The 27,078-nt window shown below is 35.5% G+C and overlaps 1 protein-coding gene across 1 annotated transcript; it reads right to left on the bottom strand.

Annotated features, from left to right (window-relative positions):
- Positions 1-22,715: 22,715 nt before the first annotated feature.
- On the bottom strand, positions 22,716-25,113 carry LOC145610702 (uncharacterized). The gene is made up of 2 exons (XM_081666002.1): positions 22,842-25,113; positions 22,716-22,726 (listed from the first exon to the last, which is right to left on the bottom strand). The coding sequence occupies exons 1-2, from the start codon at positions 25,111-25,113 to the stop codon at positions 22,716-22,718; spliced, it is 2,283 nt and encodes a 760-aa protein (XP_081522128.1).
- Positions 25,114-27,078: the final 1,965 nt, after the last annotated feature.

The following is a 27,078-nucleotide window of genomic DNA, read 5'->3' as shown; positions in this document are numbered from 1 at the left end:
GAAGAGTTCATGCGAAATTTGGATTCATGTGTGAATCTGGGATTGTTTTTAATCCTAAAACAATATATGTTAATTGGATAATCGCAAACAAGGGATGGAAAATCGGTCTTTATATATGCGAAAATAAAAAAAAATTAACAATTTTTCGAAATCTGGGTTTGTGTGCAATTTGGAGAAGACAACGATTTTTATTTTGGAATACTTGGTTGATCCGAAAAAAAAAGATATAGTTTTTAATTCTGTTTGCATATAAGGCATTAACCCAAATGCTAATAGGACATTACCTAAAAAACGCAATATTATTGTTTATTTTGGACTTTGCTAATTATTAGTTCATACTGTGCATGCATTAATATCCTAATATTTTTCTCAATTGACAGCAAATAGGATTATAGTCCTCAATCCTCATTCACTAGCCAAGTCACAATGTACATATACCAAGTTTGATATGAATGATCACTTATATATCAGCTATTGTGGTTTGATTTTTGTATGCATATATATTCCTCAAAATTAAATTAACTCTCAATCAAACCACCTTTAGAGCTATTCTAATGGAAACCTAATTGTCAAATTAGATGATTATCTTCTTATCTATCATGTGACCCAATGGTTAGGAATGTTGGATTACTTGGATACTAATTTGTTATATATTAATTAAAATAATGAACCGTCTATGGTTATTATTATAATTTTACAATAATTAAGGAGATTGAGACCAATTCTAAATTATATAAGTAATGTCATATCCTAAAATTGGACGAATCTCAAATAAATATATAATAACCAAATGAAAAAAAAAAAGTGGAGGTAAGCAATTACATGGAAAACTTTTTTATTTTATTTTTTTTTTTTATTATTTTTTTTTTTGACAAAGAGAACTACAAACTTAAATACGACAACAAATTAATTGACGACTACGAGCTGAACCAACCAATTGATGTGCACGAACAATGTGTTGTCTTGGAACCCTCTGAATGTCAAACTTGCCGAAGTTCGCAATGATCTGCCTAATTTCTCGCAAAGTCCAACATTCCGAAATAGAATCCGAAAGGTGACCCCAGAGTAAAGAACAAACCAAGCCGCAGTTCGTAAAAACCTTAACCCTTGGAATAACCTTTCTCACAAACTTGTTTTAATCCAAGGAGACAAGCAAACAGTTCAGAATGAAGGGCGGAAGACGCAAAACCTGCTTGAGCCCCTCCCCATATGGCTGGTGAAGTAGGAGTACCAGATTAGTACCAACCCGTACCCGCACGTTGATCCTTTGCATTCCATGCTCCATCAAAGGAAAGACATATATCATACTCATCAGAAAACTCAGCAGACCCCAAATACTTTGGAGCAGAAGACGCAAATCCTGGAGGAATTGAGGGCTGATAAAGATCAGTTAAATTCCTAGTGTTACTACATCGAGTAACCCAGGAATCATCCACAGCAAGAAGTCCAGCTGGAGAAAAAACCTCTGAACGGAACCGATAATTGTTCCTTGTTATCCAGATAGCCCAAAGGAAAGCTAAGAGACCATCCAAAGCACCCCAGTCCTTAGAGGCCGCCAAACCCGTTATAGATTTCGTCAGCCATGCAGTAAATTCTTGATCCAAAGGCATAGTTCGAAGCTGAACTAAAGGGTGAGAAACACGGACCAAACAAGCAAATTCACATTGTTGAAAAATATGAGAAATTGTTTCCTGGTGATGGTGACAGAAACCCACATGTAGAATCAACTGGAATTCCTTTTAGGATTAAAACAGCCGCTGTGGGAAGAGCATTACGTAAGATTTTCCAAACAAAAAGCTTCCATTTTGGAAGAATCGGAAATCCCCAAAATTTCCTCCACCAATGAGAAAGGATAGTAGAGGAAGAGGTCCTTTCTGACCAGGTCTGGGTCAACAAGTGGGCATAAGCTGATTTCGTAGTGAACGATCCATCCCGAGTGAATTTCCAGTAAACAAAGTCATTTATCTTTTCTTGTAGTCTTTCCATTCCAAGAATGGAATCTGCCGTATCAGGAGGAAAAAGATGCCTGATGCGAGTACTATCCCAAGCCTGAGAAACAGGATCAATAATCTGCAAAACCATAGAAGGAAACTCAGAAGTCGAGGAAGATTCTATAAAACGAACAGAAACTCCTGGAACCCAGCTGTCAGCAAGGATATTAATCTGAGAACCAGAGCCCACTTTCCACCTAACTCCATGAGAAAGAACACGAGCTCCTTCTAACAAACTTTGACTTCCCCACGAAGGACGGGAAGGAAGAGAAGTAGCTTTATAGTTTAAAAGGTGAGGATATCGAGCATGATAGATCCTCGAAACTAAAAGCTGTGGATGATGACGCCACATTTGTTTGGCTAGTAGAGCAGATTTGTTAAATATAGTAAATTGTTAAATATAGTAAATATTATTTTGTATTTATATATTAGAAAAGCCAATATTCAACTCCTTATATCTAGTTTTTTACCCAATGGTTAGTACTAAGACTCTACGTGTATCTTTTTTTGATTAGTTTAGTTTCATTTTAAATTTATAGTCTATATTTATGTGCCACAAAAAATAACTGATAACAACACTATTATATATCATTGATTTATTTCCTAAATAGTATGTTAGATATTATAATAGAATATTTGAAAAAGATTTGGACAAAAATTTATATGGGATAACTTATGTATCATTTAGTAACTATATATCCTAAAAATAAGCAATCAACAGCCATCATATAGGCAATATTCTTCAAATAGATCTTAAATCTAACACATTTCATTGTTAGTCTAAATTTCAATTTTGATTGGTTGCTTTAAATACATGTTTTTTTTTTATCTTATAGAAAGATGGTTTAAATTTCTGATTACACAAACCAAAAAACAAAATTAATGTCCAAACCTATATAAGAAGACGCAATTTTAGGATACAAAGCTATATAATGAGCAAATCGATTAGAGGAAGAAGATGTAATTTTTTTTTTTAATTTTCTTCTCATAAACCTTGTTTGATACGTAGAACACAAGTGTGAATTTTGTGATCTTATAGCTCAGTAATTAACTTATGTGTACTTTGATTATTACCTAAAAAGGAAAGTTTATTGAGTTTGACGAATGACCCTATGTATTTTAGATATTGTAAACTTCCAACTTTATGATTTTTTTGACGTGGAGTTGAGGGAAACCAACATTTTGATTTTATTTTATGATATGCATGTCAAAAAAAAATTTGAAAATCTGATCTTATTTTAGAAAAGAAAGACTTAAAGTATTGGAAAATTTTCCCGTAATAATCCAACCTTTTGCCCGTCCGCTGAAAATAATCCCACCTTTGGATTATTTTTTAATAATCCCACCTTTACCCCCCGATCTTTTTTATTGGTCCCAACCGGTCACTCAACTTGCTTTAGCAAGTTACTTGACACGTGTCGACACCCGATTAGTCCAAATAATAAAATTAAAAAAATTAAAAAAAAAAAGTTAAAAAAAAATTAATTAATATTTAAACTACCCACCAGCCAAACAACCTTCCCAGCCACCGTTCCTGGCGCCGCGACTTTCCCAGCAACTGTTCCCGGCGCATGGACCTCCCCAGCCACCGTTTCCGGCGCGCCGACTTTCCCATCCACCAATCCCGGCTTTTCCAACTTCCCCTGCCCCCTCTTCCACCCTATTCCGGCCTCGCAACCACCCCCATGTATTTTCCGACATCCCTTGCCCCCTCTTTCACCCTTTTCCGGCCGCGTCGACCTTCCCCTTTCCCGAATTCAGCCGCGTCCAGCGTCCTTGCCCCCACCCCACTCCCCCAGCTCGGTGCCTCCCCTACCCTCTTCCACGAATTGTCGAACCACCAACAACCTTTATCGACCAACAACCCCAAAACTCCTTCGAAACCCACCAACAACCACGAATTGCGGGCATGGGGTTGGTGGGTTTCGAAGGAGTTTTAGGGTAGGGTTCCGGTCGGCGTCGGTTAGGGTAGGGTTCCGGTCGGCGTCGGTTGGGAGTGGCTTTTCAGTTTGGTGGGTTGCGTTCAGGTGGGATGGTGGTGGGTTACGGTCAGGTGGGGATGGTGGTGGCTGAAGTGGTGTGGCTTAGGGGTGGCTGGGGCTGGTGTGGGTGGGGTGGAGGGTTCTTTTTTTCATTTTTTTGTTAAAAATTTTGGACAAATTGTTTATTGACGCGTGTATTTTAAACCCTAAAAAAAAAATTTACCTTTTTAACAGGTAACTGGTCACCAAGGACCATTGGAAGCGGATTAGGGGTAAAGGTGGATTATTAAAAAAATAAACAAAAGGTGGGATTATTTTGAACGGACGGGCAAAAGGTCGGATTATTGCAGGCAATTTTTCCTAAAGTATTTCCTTAAAAAAAAAAGGATAGATTTAAAATCATAAACCTTAATTAAATTATGGTATTTTCCTAATTTTATCTTTTTTTGAGGGAAAATACGTAAGTTATTATCCTAAGATTTTGTTAATATTAATTATTAATCAAATTGCATGAAGAAATAACAAAATCATGGGAAATTCTAAAATTTGAGGGAAAGTAAATCAACTATTATCCTAAGATTTATTAACATTCTATTTACCAAATTTTATCCTCTTTTTAAATTCATTTTACACGATTGTTTATCAATCATTCCATGTTTATTGCAGTATTAAAGATATATATTACCATAATTCTAGGAGTGATAAAAATCAATAATTTTACAAAATCATAGGATATGTTGACAAGATTAGTAAGATATATATTCTAATATTTAGAATATATAAGAATATAATCTTCTGAAATTGAAAATTATACTGATTTTAAAATCTTCCATACAATAATATTAAGATAAGAAATTAGGAAACTATCCTTATAATAATTGGTGATTGAAATGTTTTTTAAGTAATATTTCTAATGTTAAAAGATATTTATTCCATAATATTTTTTTTTATATATAATCATTAAAATAGATTCATTAAAATTTTTGAACATGCTTAGCTACAATTTTTTGCAAAGTTTCTCTAAAAGTGTTTAATCTATTATTGAAGTACATGCATACATAAAGCAAACCACAATAGTAAATATATATTAGTTACCATTTATACCAAACCTGGTTAACATGATACCGTGGTTATCCAGTGAAGGCCACATTCAAATTTACTATTCCTTACCAATAACGAACATAACAAAATATTAGTGAATTATAAATCAAAGATGGGTAATGTCCAAAAGAACCTAATTTCATATGTTGTTAATAATTACAATTTTCATAAAAGGTAATGTCCTATCCTCTTGTTGGGTAAAACATTTTACACAAACAAGATTTTGAATTCGTTTTCCGTGTTTTTGGATCAAGCAAGGTTTTGACCTAAAAATGATGCGGTTTCTTTTTTAGATGTTTATGACAAACCCGATTACCGTAAAACTTAAAAATTGTGATTTTGATTACATAAAATCATCGGTTTTGCAAACTTTGACTGATATTGTATAATCCAAACCTATTATTTAGGGATTTCAATCGTTGCCCAAATTCGCAAAGATCCCAAAATTTTTTGTACATTAAAATTTCGCATTTGCTTTTTAAATCGAGCCATATTGTAAATCGCTTCGATGTGCGAGAGAATTTAATGGACATAGATCATGTGTTCGTGTCTAATCTCATCCATAGATGAAAAAACTTGAAGAACATTGATGAACTATGAAGAACATGATGAACAATTTTTTGATTTTGAATTTTTTTTTTTAATTTAATTTTTTTTTATTTGATTAAAATTTGATTTTAATAAATAAATTTCAAAAATGTAATTAAGATGATTTTGTAAATTCAATAATAAAATTTTGGAAAATAATAAATGAATTAATAAAGGAAAACACCAAAATTAAGGTTTGACCAAGGTTTAAAAAAAAATCGACCAATGATAATTAAGTACAGTGGTGGAGCGGTCCAAATAAAGGGGACCATAGTAGAATTTTCGTGCTAAATAATTGGAGTAGTGGCATCTATAAGGCTTGGGTCTCAAATTCTAAAGACGTTAGATAATTTGATACAACAAATAATCGAGTTAAGTATAAGATTTGGGTTAATAATTTTTTTCATTTTAGAAACTCCTAGTAATTCTCCTTCTGATCAAATTTTAATGATCCACTTAAAATTGTAATTTATTTTCTTCTATTATATATTTAATGGTACACTTATATTATTATATACGAAGTAGAAGTTTTATTTTTTATTTTTTATTTGTAAAGATAGGCATGCACATTATAAGGGGAACATTCTTCATTGAGTCAAAGGATGAGTTCTCATAATTATATTGTAATATACATCACTCAATTAATGTATTTCAATTTGTATCATATATTTTCAACAAACTTTGTATTAATTCTAGATTGTGGTGATGATTTTAATAAAAAAATTGGTTAGAAAAACATGGGAGCTGATACAGTTGTTGAATGTGGGATCAGCATACAACACCAATAAAAAAGCACCACATCAGCGGTACCAAAAAAAGAAGGGAAAAATATGAAGAACTAGAAATGGAGGAAAGTTAGGCATTTACAAGTGCATAACAAGGGGTATTCATGTAATTATACATATGTTCAAACGAATGTATATTCTGGTATCATTGGATGATCAAATGGTACCACTGAATATACAGTGATACTATAGATGCACATAATGGTCTTATATATGCATTCAGTTGTACAAAATTGATGTATAATAGTACTACTGAGGATTCAATGGTACCATATAAATTTTCAGTGGAACAATCAACATGTGGTCCCTCATTACGTGATACAATCCGACCAAAAAATAAGTGGGGTCCACCTACAGACCTCTCTCTTCCTGTCTCTCTCCTCTTTTCTCTCTCTATTATGTGTTTTAAATATATTTTAATCAATGTTATGCATTTACAAATGCCTAACTTTCCTCGGGGAAATAATGGGGGAAATATTTCACTAGAATCACTAATATGGCGCCATATCGTCACTTAAGCGGGAATGTTGGTGGCTGAAATAGTTGGCGCCATAAGCAATAATTTCATTAGTATCTTGATTTTCCTTTAAATTAAACCCATAAATATAGGATAATGTTCTAACTATTTTCAGTTTTAAAAGAATGCCGGAGAATATGAACAACCCGCCGGAGAAGATGGTAAAAGAAACTAACGCCGGTGAATTTTCCGGCAATTCAAAGTACATGAATTCGGGATGTTAATCAATCCAGATTAATGAAAATTGATTTTTTCAACAATCCATCATGTTCGATTCAATTTTAATTTGTATATAATTTTTATTTTATCCACCATGTTTATGGGTTTTTCATATTAGAATATAAACTCCTGTTCTTAATATAGAATTTGTTCGATCAATTACTTATATTCAAATAATCTTATGTAATTTTTCCAATTCTTCAGCTTTTACTGAAATTATAAACTCTTGTATAACCTAATTTCTAAATAATATGTCAACAATTATATCTGAAATTAACAATTAAACATGTCCTGATATGAAGTTCTTGCAACGTCTCTGTCTCATCCGGTGATTGTTATTTTTTTAGTAACAATAACAATTTCTTTAGTAAGAATTGGCAAGTGAAATCAATAATGAAATAATAGTAATTATTACATTTAATTAGGGAAATTGTTAACAAATCTCTGCTGTCGTTAGATATTGTCTCCAAACATTTATTGATTATTAAAATTATGTACATATTTGTGACAATAAACGACATGGGAATTGCATAGGGTAAATTATTATGCTTAAGGAAGGGATCGACCTAGAAACCATGTACGATTATTGTATGTCTATGTTCGTTATTGTTAACCAATTTTGATTACTAACAAATACTGCGAGATTCACCTTGTAACATTTTGCAAATATATTTTATCGGTCTTTTGTGATATATTCATAAAAGTAGTTACAAATCAATAAGGTTATGTTACTAGACAAAACACAAACATACTAAAATGTCCAAATTATAGTTTTACAACGTACATAGTTAACAAATAATATTGACTATTAATTAAATTAAAATGTGTTAGTTGGATACAAAAGACCTGATACATATCCTCCAGTCCTCCTCCCTCTCCAAGTGTTATTATTTTTTGACCAATGGGATATTTTATTTGATTTAAAAAATAATTACTCTAACAAAATTTCTCTCTGTTTTTAACTTAGGAATCCAATTACACAATGTCAAAAGTATAAATACCGTTCCATTAATCATAAGTGATATATAACATTAATTTATGAAATGAACTCATGTGTTTTCATTTTGTAATAAGCAAAAACCGTTTTGGTCATATTGTAATAAGCATGTATTGTGCAATAGTAAAACACTAGTATAATGCATGTGCAAACTACACGGTCTTAATAGATCAAAAATCAAATCTTTCACAATCAACTAAGATTAGCTTAATGCGTAATAGTTAAATTATTTACATTAATTGATTATTCATTAAAATAAAGTGTACTCATATCATGTTAATTATCACAGTATTTGTAAATTTAGAATTATAAAGGCATTAAATTATTGGGAAGAAAAAAAATTTAGATTTTTTTTTTTAGAAAAAATATGGAGAGCGAAAGCGTGAAAGCGAAAGCGAAGTCGAGTGAAGAGGAAGATCTGCTACAAAGATCTAATAAAAAATTCAAATATACACCGGAGAATTCTCCGGCTGGTAACTCTGAAAGGACTCATCTGGATAATGATGTGGTCATGGAAACCTATGTGGAGAATACTCCACAATCTCAATTGAGGGTTTCATACAGTAGTATGACGAAAGGTCATACAAATGAGCATTTTGGTTCTGGCAATATGGGTTTTGATGATGACGGATTTGAAACTGAAGATGACCAACCTTTGGACTATGATTCTGACGATGAAATGTGCCCTAATATTCTCCTTTCTAAAGAGGAGAAGAGAAGATTAAGGAAACCATGGCAGGATGCGTTGATTATCAAGTTATTTGATAAGAAATTAAGCTATGAAGTCTTAATTAAGAGATTAAGGATTAAATGGAGCCTTAAAGGTGACATCTATCTCACAGATGTTGGTTTTGCCTATTATGTGGTGAGATTTACCAATATGGAGGATTACCATTTCGTTTTAACTCAAGGGCCTTGGCTAATTGGAGATAGCTATTTGACAATCCGTAAGTGGGTTCCTAATTTCGTAGCTGATGAAGCTCCTATCAAATTCCTCACTGCTTGGGTGAGAATTCCTCAGTTATCTCTTGAATACTTTGATAATCAATTCTTACATATGATTGGTTCCAAGATTAGGAAGGTTGTAAGTATTGATAGAAATATTGAAACCATGAGCAGGGGGCAGTACATTCGATTCAGCATCGAGGTGGATTTATCCAAACCTCTGTTATCCAAATTCAGACTTAACGGGAGAGTTTGGAGGGTTCAATATGAGGGCTTAAAGCAGATTTGCTTTAGATGTGGAAAATTGGGGCATAAGGAGAGTGACTGCGAATTTGAAGTAGTCCAGGATGATAATGGAAACAGGATTGTTAGGAGAAAGACTGATTCAGTCAAGGACCACGCTCCGAAATCAAGACCAGAGGAGCATGATCAGTTCGGATCTTGGATGTTAGTCCAAAGGACTAATAGGAAGAGTGTGATTAAGCCTAAAGGTCAATCTACAGTGAAGCAGGGTGCTGGTGATAAGCAAGGTATTAATGTGAAACAAGTAGTTCAGACTACTGGTAATGCTGAAAACAGAGAAGAGAACAGAGCAAAACAGGGCAAGAATCAAGTCTGGAAGAAGGTGGATAACCCGATTTCAAATGCGGGTCAGAATAAAGGATCCAGGTTTACTATATTGGATCAGGACCAAGATTTGGATATGACAGAATTGGTCAATGCTCAAGATAAGGAAACTGAGAATCAGGAAGGAAATAAGGAAAGTGGTTCCTTGGAAACTGATAAGGATATGGAAGAAGTTGCAAATCTAGGAGAGAATAGTGGAGCTATTCGGAATAATTTGAGAAATTTGGAAAAATCGCATATTGGGATGGAAATAGATTTGGAAGGTGGATCAACTATTGATTTAGATGAATTTTCGAATTTTGGAAAAGATAATCAAAGTTTAAATTTTAAGGAAAAAGATAACCGTGGAAATAATAGGATTGAAGGAAATATTTTATCTCAAAAAAGATTCCCTTTACAGAAGGAAAATCTAGATCCGAATATTGAGAGTGAAAAGATTGCTAGTCAGAGCAAAATCAATAACAATTCTCAATCGAACAATTTTTCTACTGCACCTCTGGACATAGATTCTCAGAATTATGATGGAGCAGTGGGAAACAAGAACAAGCCCCCGGATCCCGATTACCCTCGAAGTATGTGTTCCTCCGACTTACACGGCCTTCGGAGACTATCCAATGGAGGGACCTACTATGGTCAAAGTTCACCCGACTTCGAACAAGGCCTCGCTACAATGGAACACGTTTCTCCCACCTCGCCACAACCCAACGGAGATGCTGTTTACGGTGGAGATTCCACTGAGAACCAGGGGTCCTATGGATGCGCTGTCGGAAGCGTACCTAGGACTTCTTGCTAATGTTCCTTTAAACATTGTTGACCGTCACCCTGTTTTCCAAGAGTTTAATATGCCGATTAAAATCATGATTTGGAACGTTCAAGGGGCGGGTAATAAATTAGCTGCCATTAGGGAGTTAATTAGAGTAAATAATCCTACTGTGTTGGCTTTGGTTGAGACGCATTTGAGTGGGGAGCAAGCTCAGAAAGTGTGTGATAGGATTGGTTTTTCGGGTCAAACTAGGGTGGAGGCGCAAGGCTTTAGTGGGGGTATTTGGGTGTTTTGGAAGGATGATGAAGTTTCTGCTACTGTGATTGATAATAGTTCTCAACATGTTACGGTGGAGATTGAAAAGAGAGGTGAAGAACCGTGGCTGTTCTCTACCATATATGCAAGTCCTGAGAATGCATTGAGAAAGGAGCTGTGGAGTCAGCTTGAAAATATCAAGAATAACTATCGAGGTCATTGGCTAGCTGCTGGGGACTTCAATGACACTATGTTCTTGTCTGAGAGATCAGGTGTTGGTGGCTCGGAAATGCAAAGAAGATACCGTGATTTTTGTAAGTGAGTGAATTCAATGGGTTTGATCGATTTGGGATGCTCGGGGCCTGCTCATACGTGGTTAAGAGGTTTGTCGCCTGCCACTTTCAAATCAGAAAGGTTGGATTGTGGTTTGGCTAATGAGGATTGGAGGTTGATGTTTCCGGAGGGTGCTGTGCGAAATTTGCCTAAATTTACTTCCGATCATTGTCCTATTTTAATAAGTACTACAGGGTTCACACCAATTCCTTCGTCTCTTAAGCCTTTCAGGTTCCAAGCGGCTTGGTTGCAGCATGATAAATTTGAAGAATTTGTATGTGCGAATTGGAATAACAGAGAAGATCTGGTGCCTTATCTATAGGTTTTTGCGGACAAATTGTCGGAGTGGAATAAAGAAATTTTCCACAATATTTTTAGGAAGAAATCCGAATTAATGGCTCGGCTTGAAGGGATTCAACGATCTCTTTCTAATGGTGGCCCTCGATACTTGTTAAAACTAGAGGAAAAATTGAGACGAGAGATGATTCAAGTCTTAGATCAAGAGGAGACCCTTTGGTTTCAAAAGTCAAGGGCGGATTCTATTTTTGACGGAGACATGAACACTAAGTATTTTCATCTTTCGACTATAATTAGACGAAAGAGGAATCGCATTAAGACTTTGAGAAATGCTGAGGGAGTGTGGCTGATTGATCCAGACCAAGTTCAAGAAGAAGTTCGAAGTTATTGGGAAGGATTGTTTAGAGAAGAGGGGCAGTGTAATTCGAATCTTGAGCTTCTTCGAGACTATTTCCCTCGTATTGGTGCTGATGACTGGGAGATTTTGACTAGACCTTTTGCGGTGTGTGAGATTTATAAAGCTCTTCGTAGTATGCATCCTTATAAGGCACCTGGACCCGACGGTTTCCAACCCTTGTTTTATCAGCATTTTTGGGAGGTGGTGAAGCCGAATTTGATTAAAGTGGTGTTTGATATCCTTGAAGGCAGATGCTTCCCTGAAGGGATTAACGATGCTTTTTTGGTGCTTATTCCAAAGATAGACACCCCTGAGACAGCCAAGCACTTTCGTCCAATTGGAATATGCAATATCACATATAAACTTGTGACCAAAATTGTGGTGAATCGGCTTAAACCCGTACTCCCTAGTTTGATTTCTCCGACTCAATGTTCTTTTGTTCCTAATCGTCAAATCACTGATAATGTGGTGATAGTTCAGGAAATGCTCCACTCGATGAGAAAGAAACAAGGAAGGGTTGGGTACATGGCGGTTAAAATTGATTTTGAGAAGGCGTATGATCGCCTACGATGGTCTTTTATTAGAGATTCACTGCTAGAGTTGAGACTCCCGCAACAAATGGTTGACATTGTGATGATGTGTATTTCGTCGGCTAAGTTAAGTGTTCTTTGGAATGGTGAACCTACTCCTTATTTTTCTCCATCGAGAGGGATAAGACAAGGCGACCCGCTTTCTCCGTATCTATATGTCATTTGTATGGAGCGTTTGACCCACTTAATTGATAGGGAGGTGAATTTTGGTTGTTGGAAACCGGCTTATGTAAGTCAAGGAGGTCCTCCAATTACCAACTTAGCGTTCGCTGATGACTTGATATTGTTTGCCGAGGCTAGCAAAGAGCAAGCTCAGGTGATGAAAGGCTGCCTTGATTCGTTTTGCCTAGTGTCAGGTAGTAAGGTGAGTCTCGACAAATCTCGAATATATTTTTCGCCAAACACCAATTTGAATGTTCGTGATGAGATCTGTCATGAGTTGAACATGGAGAGCACGGATGATTTTGGAAAGTACTTAGGGGTACCTACCATTAATGGTAGAGTAACCAAAAGCACTTATTAGTTCCTTGTTGATAAAATCAATGCGAAGCTAGGTGGTTGGCAATCTAAGGTGTTATCGATGGCTGGCAGGGCTACATTAGCTCAAGCTTCTCTCTCGTCAATTCCAGGCTACACAATGCAATCAGCCCGAGTCCCAAAAGGTATTTGTGATGCTATCGATAAGAAGACAAGGGCTTTCTTGTGGGGCAGCAATGAGGAGCATAAGAAACCTCACTTGGTAGCTTGGGATACGGTGATTAAACCAAAGAGTGAAGGAGGGTTAGGATTCCGGTCAATGCGACAATCCAATGCAGCCTTTCTTTCAAAGCTGGGATGGAGAATATTGGCAGAGAAGGATTCTTTGTGGTCAAGAGTTATTAGACACAAGTATTGTGGTGGTAGATGTGACGTTGATATGTTCAAGTATAAAGCTGACTCTTCGAATGCATGGAAGGGAATTGTTGAAAACATTGATGTTTTGAAGAAGGGGTTAAGCTCGGCAATAGGAAATGGCAAAGGGACTGACTTTTGGCATCATAGTTGGGCTATCAAAGGCCCATTAATCGAGAAGGTAATCCATGACCCTCCTGCTGAATCTCTTGGTTTCATGGTGTGGGACATGTGGGATAATCAAAGGGGTTGGAAGTTTGAGTTGTTTGCCGATTATCTTCCTGGTGATATCCTAAAGATTATCCAATCCTTCGAACTTGTGGAAGATGAGGATGCGGTTGATACTATTTTTTGGAATGGATCACCTTCAGGAGGGTTCTCTCTAAAGTCTGCAATGGAGATTATTCGGGGAAGCAATAATGTAGGACAAGATGATACTCCCTGGCATCTTATGTGGAAGATAAAAGCACCTCAAAGGATGCGCTTCTTCTTTTGGCTTGCTTATAAGGATAAACTGATGACAAATGCTGCTAGGTTCATTCGACACATGACCACGGACCCTCGCTGCCTAGTTTGTGGTTTTATAGAGGAAAATGCGGAGCACATTCTGAGGGGTTGTCCTTCAGCTAAGGCAGTGTGGCGTAAGCTTGATGTTAATGTTGAAAGTCCTGAATTTAACATCCCTTTTCGAGAATGGATTATGATGAACTTGCGAGTTCGAGGTTTTTATGATAAGGAGGATTGGAATTTGATTTTCACAGTAGCTTGTTGGTGGTTGTGGCATTGGAGAAATGCGCGTAGTTTTGATAGAAATGTTGATATCCCTATTGACCAAGCATGTTTCATTATGGCTCGTGTTGGAGATATTCAAAGGGCGTATGATAGAGATGCTGATGCGAGAAGAGGAAAGCGCAAGAGGGAGGAAATCTTTGTGACTTGGGAGGCTCCTCGTATGGACTGGGTTTGTTTACAAACTGATGGAGCATCTAAGGGAAACCCAGGTGCGGCTGGGGCTGGTGGGGTTGTTCGTGATCATCTAGGAGTTGCCAGGGAGGTTTTTGCTCTTAATTGTGGGACTTGCTCGTGTACTAAGGCAGAACTTCTTGCTGTGATGCGTGGTTTGGCTGTGGCGTGGAATGGAGGTCACCGTAAGGTCCAACTCAAGGTGGATTCGGAAGTAGTTATTCGTATGTTAGTAGATCCTACTCCTACTAACTCTCCTTATATTCATATCATCCGAAAGTGCAAGACCTTGTTAGAGAGACAGGGTTGGAAGGTCACTATCGGTCACTGCTACAGAGAAGCGAATAGGGTCGCGGATTGGCTTGCGAACTTTGGAGTTTCAATGGAGCAGAAAATGGTCATTTTTGAGGCGATCCCGGAGGATCTTCGTGCTGTTTTATTGGAGGACCTAAGGGGAGTGGCCTTTCCTAGGAGAGTGCCATCGGATGCTTAGTTTTATTTTTGTTTGTTTTTGTTTTGTTTTTCCTTCGTTTGTTGCTTTTGCTTTTCTAGTTTTAGCTTTGTCTTTGTTTTAGGGGCTTGCCCCTCGTCTCCACCAAAAAAAAAATGTTAATTATCACAGTATTCTACATTCCTCATATCATCTTTAAGGTCTTTGGTAAATTATGAAAAGTATAAAGTATTAATATACTCCAATTAAAAGTGTACACTACAAAAAAAATGAGAATAGGCAACACACAAAATTGCAACAATTTTACAAATGTTGCCTTTTACTATAAAAGGCAACAAAACATGTTTGTTACCTTGATCCTAAACAATGTATACTATACTACAATGCTACGGTTTAAAAAGTGTTGCTTTAGACAATGTAAGACAACAATATGTAAAATGTAGCCCTTTTTTTTAAATAAGGCAACATTTATTTCAAATGTTGTCCATAAATACAACAAAAAATTGTTTCCTATGCAACAATTTTAAAATCGTTGTTTCAAGATAAAAAAGACAATGATTGTTTCATGTGTTTCCATTGCCTTATGTAATTGATTGGAGTCTTATGGGAAAAGTGTAAATACTATCAAGTATGATGAGTCAAGTTTATTGAGAGTATTTGACTTCAGAATTTCACACAGTAACTTGAATTAACATAGCAGTGAAGTAGAATCATTCCAGACTACAAAGATGTTTGTAGCTTTCAGAAATGAAATAATACTTTGACCAACAAAAAATAGAACTTGTAGTATTATACAAAACTGCAACATATGAGTAATTTTTTTTATCTCATTCACTAGCATACTGACTAAAATGACAGTATTTAGTACATCAAATACTCAAGAGCATGTCTATCTTTTTTTTTTTTAAAAGAAAAGATCACAAAAGAAGACTAATTCTAGTATTCTACATTGCTAGCACAACAGCTTGAAACTTTCAGTTTTTCTTCATAGCACCCTTCTTTTGAGATTTCTTATAACTATTTCCACTTTCCTGTCAAGAACAAAATCAAGCATTGGTCATCTTCCCTAAAGTGCAAATAGAAATGACCGACAATGTTGTGGTGTTTCATGCACTTTCACTGAATTCTAGCAGGAAATAATGAAGGGAGAATTTTCATGACCCTAAGATATATGACCGCGAAGCTTAAAATGTTTAGTAACATGAGCAGAGTGACATATCAAAACAATTTGGTTATAGATACCTTTCTATAATGTCTGTAGGCAATTTGACATGTCAGTTCTTGTTTTTTAGTGATATACACCTGAAAAAGATTAACACAACATAATCAAGAGCTGATTGCAGTGACATTGATAATTTTCATGTTGATCCAATTGCTATTAATAGACACAATTATACAACACATACAAGCTAATAACACAAATGAAAATTAAAAAAAAAAAAAAAACATAACCACCGGGAAATAGCCAAATAGTACTTACAATTGTTTAATTTGTCTGTGAGAATACTAGTACTTACAATTGTTTAATTTTAGTTACCAACATGAGTTCACCCAAAGTAAAATTTTCTCAACTAATTCTTATTCAAAAGTCCAATTTAACAAATACTTTTGCAATCAAACAAAACCAAAATTGCTTAAGCTAGAATGCTTGATTAAGCATGACATAAATTTTACAAAGTAGCTGAAAGAATTCAGCATATTTTTACCCGAGTTGCTGCTGCGTGAAGCTTGTGACTGCCTGTGGCTAGCGACTGTCGGCTGCCAGCGGCTAGCTGCAGCTGGCGAGTTCCTGCTGGTGGCGGCTAGCTGCATCATGTGGCTGGCGGCCAGATGCTGCCTACTGGTGGCTCCTACCTGCTAGCTGCTGCCTGTGCACACCATAATCTTAATTATCTAATTTCTCACAAAATAATCTCCTGTTTCAATACAATTAAGTTAGGACATACTAAGAATCAAAACAGTAATTCTGAAATTAGGAAAATCCATAACCTGATTCTTATAAAAGATATAAAACATTCATGTATTATCAAAAAAATACAATTTTAACTCATATTAAATTAATTTCAAAAGCCAACAATTGAATATGCTACTACAATATACTTCGTATATAAATACTTGTGCTAAATGCTGATTAATGAATGCTTACTGAATTGTTGTTTAATGCAGTTATGCAGGCTTATTGAATTGGTAATTAATGCAGGCCACAAAAAAAGTAAATAAATTAGTCATTGAATTGCTGCTTGAATTTGTTATGTGACTTAATTAAGTAAATACTTGTGCTGAATGCTGATTAATGCAGGCTTACCAGTATAATTGCATAGACGGGCACACAGTTCAACAGCATGTTTGCCATATCGGTGTCTTTAGTTGAGACCTGAAGCAACATAGTGAGTTATATGTCTAAAAAGGGAGTGAAGACCATGCATATCTAGTTTAAAGGTTAAGTAATGAAGAATTACTGTAATTTAAATTCATCTAAACTGTAAGCAAATCCCAACTTTCGAGTTAAAAAAATACAAAATAAAGAAAACAGTATGATTTTAAACCTGTAAGATTCTGAACTCTGAATTATTGTAATTTTAGTTCATCTAAATAGGTAGCAGCATGGCATAAGTAGGCACTTCTTACCTTCAGCTACTTATGAGTTTCTTGAGAATCCTCCTAAGCATAAGTTTAGATGATACAAGTTCTATGGCGAGTCATTATGAATACAATGAGGTCGCAGAGAATCTGCCAGAAAACTTTCAAGCGGTCTAGTAATTCAAGCTACTCAATCGTCTGGTCAGCATTGTGAGGATAAGAAAGCAAGATCAATTTCAGACCATAAGGTTTGAAAAATGTTGCTAGACCTTCAAAATGTGACTTATGGAGCTTCTTTATAACGTGTATCAGCAAGCACACAGCAAGCACATTGCAGCTCGGGGGTAGACAGGCTCAAGGTAGTTACTCAAGCAATATGTCCTACTTGAGGTGTATCATCTCTACAGATCCAAAGCATCAAACTGCCTTAGAACTGTAAATTGCAAAATTTTATGAGCCCATCAGGCAAGAATAGCTCAGCTAATTTGCAGGATGCTCATAGCGGCTCTTATTCCTAAATTACGTACAATGTTGAGCATGGAGAGGATAGATGAAAGTGCAAAGAGCTGTCTGACAATATTCAGTGAAAAAAATTCAAAGTCAAGCTCCTCCATGCAAGAAATCATCAATTGAGGAGGCATTGAGCTCAGTACAGAACATCTAACAACAGTTGCTGTAGCAGCCTAGTAAGAGGCAAGATTGCAATCACGTCAAGGAATTATCTTGAATCAAGAGCCATTTTTAGTCAAGAAATTGAATTTAAAAGAGCAAAAGGTCATTTAAAAAAAAATAATAAGATATCTCGAGAAAGAGCAACAAGTCAATTTTCGTAGCGGCAAACATGTTGGTAGTAACTTGGAAGCATACTAAGGAGAATCTGAACGGTAGAATCACCCAATTAGGACACGCCTAAATTTAATAATAGCAAGTTTCATTGTTATAAATTATAACCAACACTAGAGCTTGAATACAAAGGAATCACCGAATAGCCAACCAGGCAGCCAGCCAGCCTAACAGCAGAAACATTTGGTAGAAAAGAAAATTTAAAAAGCAAAGGTCAAAAGAAACGGCAAACAAACCTTGACTTCAGATTTCTTCACAATTTTGATCATGTATCGATCATCCTGGGTAAGATAGAAAAAACTACCACTCTTCCCAGGTGAAGAGAGTTCTCGGAGAGCATCATTCCCACAAATTGCCAGCATATAATCCGCCGGATCTATTTGAAACAGCTCCCTCAAATGTCTAAATCAACCAAAGAAATATATAATTTTATCAGCATTCATTCAAACTTTCTTAGTACTATAATACGTCTACAAATGATTTCATCGCTCGATCCGATTCATTGATTCACTGACCTGAACACCATAGGACAATATTCTTCCATTGAAACTCGGTTGATTTATGCGTTGGAGTTAGTTTTGTGCCTTCTGGTGGAAACTTTGTCCAGAACTTCTCCTTTGGATCAAAATAACTTCTTTTCAGATCCCTTAATATTGAAGCATGCTTCCCAACTGAATGTCTACAATAATCATAATATTAAACAACAGTAGCAAAACCATTCTTCCATTCACCATGATATTGATTTCCATTCCTCCAAACGTACCTTCCAGTACCATCCTGTAAATTCCAACAAAGAAAAAAGAATTTCAGCGAGTTTGTAATACTCAGAGTACAACAAAGTGGGAAAGAGACAGAATTTTCAGTTGAAAAATTCATAATTTTTGCCTGAGAAATCAAACTCTTCAGCAAAAAAGTCAGAAACTGTCAGCGGAAAAATTCAAGGTTTTCAGTAGAAAATTCAACATTTCTGCAAAATAGCAAGATTTTCAAGAACAAAAAACAATATCCTTGCAAAGATTCAGCAGAGAAAATCAGCATTTCCAACAAAGAAAAAAGAATTTCAGCGAGTTTGTAAGCTGTCCAGAAGAATTTCATCACCTGTTTCAAGCGCATGTCATAAGACAGCAGTTATAAAAACTCCTGCTATCTAGTATATAAGGGATATATACCCAAAAATTTCAAAATCGGACATGGATGTTGTAAAAATATCAATTAACTCACAAAATCCCCAAGATCTTTTAATATTTGTGTCTATTTGAGATATATACCATATATCTACTGAGAATAATAATACTTACAAAGTTGCAATTATCTAATTTTAGTTACCAACATGATTTCACTCAAAGTAAATTTTGTCAAACTTATTCTTATTCTAAAGTCCAAATTAACAAATACTTTGCAATAATAAAAACCCAAGAATTGTTTCAAAAAGAAAAACAAACCGAGAATTCAGTATATTTTTACCTAAGTTGTTGTTCCTGAATACAGTCTGCGACTGCACACCCGCTGGTGACTTCCTGCTTGTGGCGGCTAGCTGCATCTAGTGGCTGGCAGCTTGCTGCTTCCTTCTAGTGGCCGATAGCTGCAGGCTGCTAGCTTCTAACGGCTCTCACTGCCTGCTGGTAGGGCTAGCAGCTGCCTAGAAAGATTGATAAGCATTACTAGAAAGATTCACCAGATAGGCAGATATCTAATACAGAGTATTAAATTTTCTTAGCCTATTCAAAATTAGCAGGAGGGAAAGAAGGGAAAAACAAACCGAGAGACAGTGGATTTGGTACAGGACAACAATACATCTAGACAAACCTTTCTTTATGCTAATAAATCAACAACAGGGATTAAGAGAATCATCTTGAAAGCGATATCAAGAGCATCATCAAGGGATCAAAATTGACATTATTCATAAAAAACGTTAAGAACTGAGTTTTTCACAAGTAGAAATCACATTCACATTGAGCTCATTACAGAACATCTAACAACAGTTGTTGTAGCCTAGTAACAGGCAAGATTGCAATCACGCCAAGGAATTATCTTGAATCAAAAGCCACTTTTAGTCAAGAAAATGAATTTAAAAGAGAAAAAGGTTATTTGAAAAAGGATAATAACATATCTCGAGAAAGAGCAACAAGTCAATTTATCAACAAGTCCACAACGAAGCAAGTAAGACTTCAAGTGGAAGAAATCAGAACAAGAATCTTAAAGCTCCTTAAGGTTTCCTGAAGAATTAGAAACACTTACAAGCCTTCGTTTATCAAAGGAGAAATACTTAGAGTACAACAAAGTGGGAAAGAGACAGAATTTTCAGTTGAAAAATTCGAAAATTTTGCCTGAGAAATCAAACTCTTCGGCAAAAAAGTCAGAAACTGTCAGCAGAAAAATTCAGGTATGAGATCTCTGTAGATAATACCATCATATAATGTACATACATACTGTACATAATCAGGTATGAGATCTCTAATACCATCAGGACGAGCATCCAAAACAACCAACACACCTGATGAAAAGAAATCAAAACCCTGTCAGCAATCTAGAAGAATATTTTTGGTGGTAGTTGACCTCCATTCTATTGATGGTGTGGCAAACAAAGCTAGGAAACAGCAACATTCAAAGTGAGCATAATGATGCTGTCTCAATTTCTTGGGAACCCAACCCTCAACAATAAATATATACGCAATCCAATGATATTCAATTCATCCGTAGATCTAAATGTAATAAAAATACATCAGTTATAAGGAAAAAAGGTCGAATTATGAATGTACCAGGCGCAGCCCAAGCTTTACTCGAATCGCTCCTTCTTAGGAGCTAACCAAAGAATGTTTCGTAAATTCATTGTACTACCATAAGTAGATCAGAACCTGCAAATAATAGAATGATATGAGCCAACTTGCCAACTAAAATCAGTATATCTAAGACTATAGCCAATAGTGTCGGAGAAATTATTTCAATACTACAAGAACTAGGAAAACAAATTACAGCTTTGTTCTCACTTAGATCACATTTGGACAAGCTAACAGAAAACAAGATTGATTTCTTGGTCCACAAATTTTGCTTTTATCTCTCTTGTTATATCAGTTTCGTGGCTAGGTTCTGTTGTAGAAGACTAACGTATCTGGATAAAATGAAAGTAGCTTCAGTAACCAGCAAAGGTGTATAAGTGCAAAAACAGTCTATGTAATCCTTTCCTTTGAAAGATAATACGAAAACTCATCATACCTCATTGTTGCACAATCATTTCTCAATATTCAACCATATTCCTATGACAATATGATATCTTCAACTATTACTAATCAAGCATCAACAGATTAACAAGTAATCCCCAAAAAAAAAAAAGACACGTTTGATCATTAAAACAAAAATATTTTTGCAGTCAAACCAACAAAAACTGTTTAAGCTAAAATCCATAAGCTTTTAGTAATTCATAGTACACTAAAAAAAAATAGAATACTAGAAAGGACCAATCATATTTCCTAAGCTTCATCTTCACTTGCTTGCATGAAATCCCATAGAGTATCGTCCTCGATTTCATCATCCGAATCATCAATTTCCGGTTCTGCTTGCATATTTAACATGTATTCTGGAACGTCAACAGTAGTGGCAGGCAAGTCCTCTCTCAACCAACTAACATCATAGTCATCATCAATAGTCGCCCCTGGGTGAGCACCATCGCTAGTAGATTCATTCCAATAAGAAACTCCAACATCACCATCTGATTCTTCACTCATATCAAAGAAGTCTCCGGGGATAGTTTCCATAACATAATGCAAATTCTTTTCCTTGGAATCTTGCACATAAAAAACTTGGTTTACTTGATTAGCCATCACAAAAGGGTCATCAGTATAGCAAAACCTTTTAAAATTTGCACATGTTAGCCCAAACTCATCTTGCTCCACTTGGAACCATTTACAGCGAAACAATACCACTTTAAAATGTCCAAAATAATCTAACTCAATAATATCCTCCACCACGCCATAATATTTGACGTCCCCTACAATAGGATTTTGATCCCTAGAACTTGCAAAACTCGACATTGAAGATGTTACACTAACTCCACTACATTGAGTTTTCCTTTTTGACTCATGTGCAGTTGTATGAAATTTATTACCATTTATTAGGTACCCTTTAAAACTTCTCACAGTATAGTCAGGCCCTTGGGATAAAGCCTTGATTTCTTTGGAAACATTTTCTTCCCGTACACGGTCCTTGAACCATGCTCCAATATCATGACTATGTTCTTGTGCTCTCGCCCACCTACTCCGCTTACTCCGTGTACCTTGACTTCTTTGTCGATTCACTAAATCTTGATGTTCACTACATATATATCACAAAGCAACTTAATTGTATAAGTCAATTATAAATAATAAAGATTATATATAGTTAATATGAAATTATACCAATTTAAAATTACTTACTGACCTTATGTAATCACTGATTTCATCACAATTAAAGAGTACATAGCGATGAGCTTTCATCAAAGTGTCTTCATCTAAAGAAACCTTTTTGCCTTTACTTTTCTTTTTTACCCCTAAAGGCCGTCCAACATTTGGAAAAAGGCTTTCATCTTCATTGGATGCAGTATCATCATCATTTCTAGGAGCTCGATTCAACTTTGAACTAAAATCATCGTGAAGATACCGAGAACAAAACACAAGGCATTCTTCTGCCAAGTAGGCCTCTGCAATGGAGCCTTCGGGTCGACTTCTATTTTTCACATATGACTTCAATTTACCCAAATAACGCTCTTTTGGATACATCCAACGGCCTTGAACAGGGCCCCCAAGCCTTACCTCATCAACAAGATGAAGTGGAAGGTGGACCATTATGTCAAAGAAACTTGGGGGGAATATCTTCTCAAGTAGGCAAAGTATCTCTATGATTTCGGATTCAAGATCGTCAAGATCTTTAGGCTTTAGAACTTTTCTACATAGACCCCTAAAAAAGGATCCTAGCCTAATTAAAGTCGATGCTACTTGTTTAGGCAAGGTATTCTTTACAGCAACTTGGAGCAAATAATGAAGCATAAAGTGGGCATCATGGCTCTTGTAACCAGTGACCTTCCGCTCATTGGATTGGACACATCTGGAGATGTTTGATGCACAACCATCGGGAAACTTAGCACCTTTTATCACACTGCAGAACAAGTCTTTTTCATTAGAAGATAACGAAAAACAAGCTTTGGAGTATAAACGCTTCCCTCTATTATTAGTTCTCTTTGGATGGAGTTCATTTCTTATACCCATATCTTGTAAATCAAAGCGGGCTGCCACATGGTCCTTAGTCTTTCCTGGAATATCAAGCAAAGTACCAAGCACACTGTCACAAATATTTTTCTCAATGTGCATTACATCAAGATTATGACGCAAGGTATTTGTTTCCCAATAAGGAAGCTCAAAGAAAATTGATTTCTTCTTCCAAGGAAAATTCTTCTTGCCCTTCTTTTGAGTTTTCCCAAACTTATTTTCAAACCCTTCTAAATCTTCCAATACATCAGAACCCGACAATCTAGTAGGAGGAGGCCTTGTCTCTACATTACCATCAAAAGCTCTTTTATTACGACGCCATGGATGATTTTCTTTCAAAGAGCTACGATGCCCCATGTAACACATTTTCTTACTATACTTCAGGTATTTGGACCAAGTCTTATGATTACAATTCGGGCAAGCAAATTTTCCTTTTGTGCTCCATCCCGACAACATTGCATAAGCAGGGAAGTCACTAATTGTCCATAACAAGGCTGCCCTTAAAGAAAATGTTTCATCTTTCACAACATCATAAGTGTCAACTCCAACTTCCCATAACTCCTTCAATTCCTCGATTAATGGTTGCAAGTACACATCTATATCATAACCTGGAGAAGATGGACCAGGTATAATCAAAGACATGATATTATACTCAGACTTATTATACAACCAAGGAGGCAAATTATAAATGGATAAAACAACTGGCCAAATACTATATGACACACTCATAGTTCTGAAAGGGTTGAAACCATCAGTCGTAAGACCAAGCCTCACATTTCGAAAATCACTTGCAAATTGAGGATGTGTAATATCGAAATCTTTCCAAGCTTGTCCATCAGCAGGGTGCCTTAATTTGTCATCTTTCTTACGATCAGTTTCATGCCATGTCATGAGTTCAGCCGTCTTAGAGCACATGAACAACCTTTGTAGACGAGTTTTCAGAGGAAAGTAACGCAAAACTTTTGCAGGAACTCCTTCATCGGGTAGTGCACCTTCCTCCTTTTGTTTCTCATTTAGTTTCCACCTAGAAGCTTTACAAACATGGCAAGACTTGTCATTTGCACGCTCTTTCCAGTACAACATACAATCATTGGGACACGCATCAATTCGTTTGTAATCAAGTCCAAGGTTCTTCACCATTTTTTTAGCATGATGAAAAGAAGTAGGGAGCTTTGCAAATGGAAAGGCAGCACACTGAAGCTTCATCAACTCATCGAAAGAAGAATTGCTCCACCTATTAAGGCATTTAAGGAGATATAGTCGCACTGTGTATGAAAGCACTGAAAAATCCTTAAAACCCGGATATAATTCCTCTTTTGCATCTTCTAACAGTTTATAAAACTTTTTAGCACTCTCATCAGGACCCTTGTGAACCCCTTCTGCTTCGGAGATTGAACCTCTCATAACATCTCTGAATAAATCATTAATCATTTCACCCATATTGTCTAATGTGTTTTGATTATCACGTTGATGCCCGCCTTCGCTAAAAGAAGACCCTACTGTCAATCCTTCGCCATGAAAATTCCACACTTTATACCTCTTGTTAAATCTATGAGCAATTAAGTGATTATACACCACTTCTCTAGGGAACCAGTATCTATTAACACACTTCGTACATGGGCATAAAATTTCTGGTTCATCATCTTCCTCAACGTCCATGGTTGAATTTAGAAATGCAAAATCAAGAAAATTCTCAACTCCTTTGATATACTCTTCGGAAATTTGGGGTGCATCAATCCAATCTTTATTGGATTTTTCCATAACTTAATACTCTATAAGGACTGTAACACTATAAATTATAAGGACAGGCAACAACAAGGGTAATAAAGTAAGAGACAACTAATAAATCCTTGGTCATTCTAAAACAAAATAACAAAACAATAATTATGTGATTAAAATGCATATTTGGAAGCTTTATCAACAAATTCTGGAAATAGCTACCCCATACTAAATGTCCCTACTATTTCAAAGCTATTTTGATACCTTAAATAAAAGCCACATTATTTTACAAAATGTAATTTTATAAAAAGCAACATATCATCTTATATTGAGGACAAAAGGTTAGATCAGCAAAGTTCACTCACATCGAAACTTAGATGATAAACAGTCAAAGAAAAAGTAGTATATTTTATACCAAATTAATTAAAGATTACAATACCATAATTGAGTCATATCCTAGAGAGGTGCTAGAGAGGGGAGTAGAGAAATTGCAAGATTTCATAACTAGCACATACACACACAAAAGAACAATTATAGCTACTTATGCTAGTTGAAAAGGAATACAACACGATTATGATTATAACATAAGCATGGAAATCAATTAAACCCATGAGTACCAAATAAAAAATGTAAAAGCTCACAGTCAAACTTGGATGGAAGAAAAGAACTTTAGCCAAAGTGAACAATAAAAAAAACCAGAAGATCCAATACATCGTATTCTAATGACAACACAGGATCATCTACTTATGTTACCCCCGCAATACATCGTATACTGTTAACTATGATATAGTGTCATTCTCTAGATTGCTTATGTCAGTAATAAAAAATTTAGACTGGAAAAAGGGAATAGCAGAGCACCATAGGAGGAAGTAGGCAATAGCTAAAGCCAAATCAAGAACGACTATTGTCTACTAATCTTGAAAAGGTCCATGAGTGTACAATATATAACTTGGCATACCATATTAATTAACCAATGCATTTTATATGATTGTGACAATAAAAACGAGCTGAGTTCAGACTACTGAGCTATGATACAAATATCAAACTAATCACAAATTTAGCTAGCTATACGCTTTTATTTCAGCAATGATAATCAATAGTTCATAATCCACATTATAATTTGATGAATTGTCAATTTAATACTACATTCACAATTGAAATAAAAATTAGGTAATAATGTAATATCAAAACCTTGATTGTGAAATTGACATTCTAGCAATTATATAATGAAATCTTACCTCAGAAGATATATCAATGGTGGAGAGAAAGCTCAGAAGATGCTTCAATGCAGATTTAGAGTACGCTTCAATGGAGGAGAAAGAAGAGAAGGAGTGTTGCTGCATAAAATTGAATAGTTAGGTATGAAATAAAAACGAAACCATTAGAGGAAGATTAATGACATGATGTTAATTCGGGCACCATAGTTTTGGGCCGGGTTAAATGATTAAATCGGGTCGTGAGTAGTTTTGGATATAAAAATGGTTTTAGAAGTTTCAAGTTAGATCGAATTTTTTTTGAACTAGAGTTAGATCTAATTTAGATCTTCAATCATTGGGATTTATTGGTTTTGAATAAATAATGAGTTGATCACAATTCGGTTTAGATAGCTAAGACCTTGTTTGATTCACCTTAATTTTGTTGAACTGAAATTATTTTTACTGAACTGAACTTATTTTTACTTAACTGAACTTAATTTTACTGAACTTAAATTATTTCTACCGAACTTAAATTATTTTTACTGAACTGAAATTATTTTTACTGATTTTCTACTATAGAAAACTGATTTTTACTGAACTGAACTTATTTTTACTAAACTAAAATTATTTTTACTGAACTGAAATAAATTTTACTGAACTGAACTTATTTTTACTGAAGTGAAATTATTTTTACTTAATATTATTTTTTTTAAGGTGAAGAGCACAGGGCCAAAGTACCGGGTAAAGTCGATTTGAGTCAACTTTGGGTTTAGTTAAGGTCAACACCAAGTCTAGAGTGTACCCGTGCAAA

Source organism: Chenopodium album, chromosome 24, assembly GCF_948465745.1.
Source record: "Chenopodium album chromosome 24, dcCheAlbu1.1, whole genome shotgun sequence".
Classification (NCBI taxonomy): domain Eukaryota; kingdom Viridiplantae; phylum Streptophyta; class Magnoliopsida; order Caryophyllales; family Amaranthaceae; genus Chenopodium; species Chenopodium album.
This window is presented reverse-complemented; position numbering and strand designations above follow the sequence as displayed.

What these genes read in the sequence shown, in the direction of transcription:
- LOC145610702 (XM_081666002.1), bottom strand. Translation starts at nt 25,113, where the DNA reads ATGGAAAAATCCAATAAAGATTGGATTGATGCACCCCAAATTTCCGAA.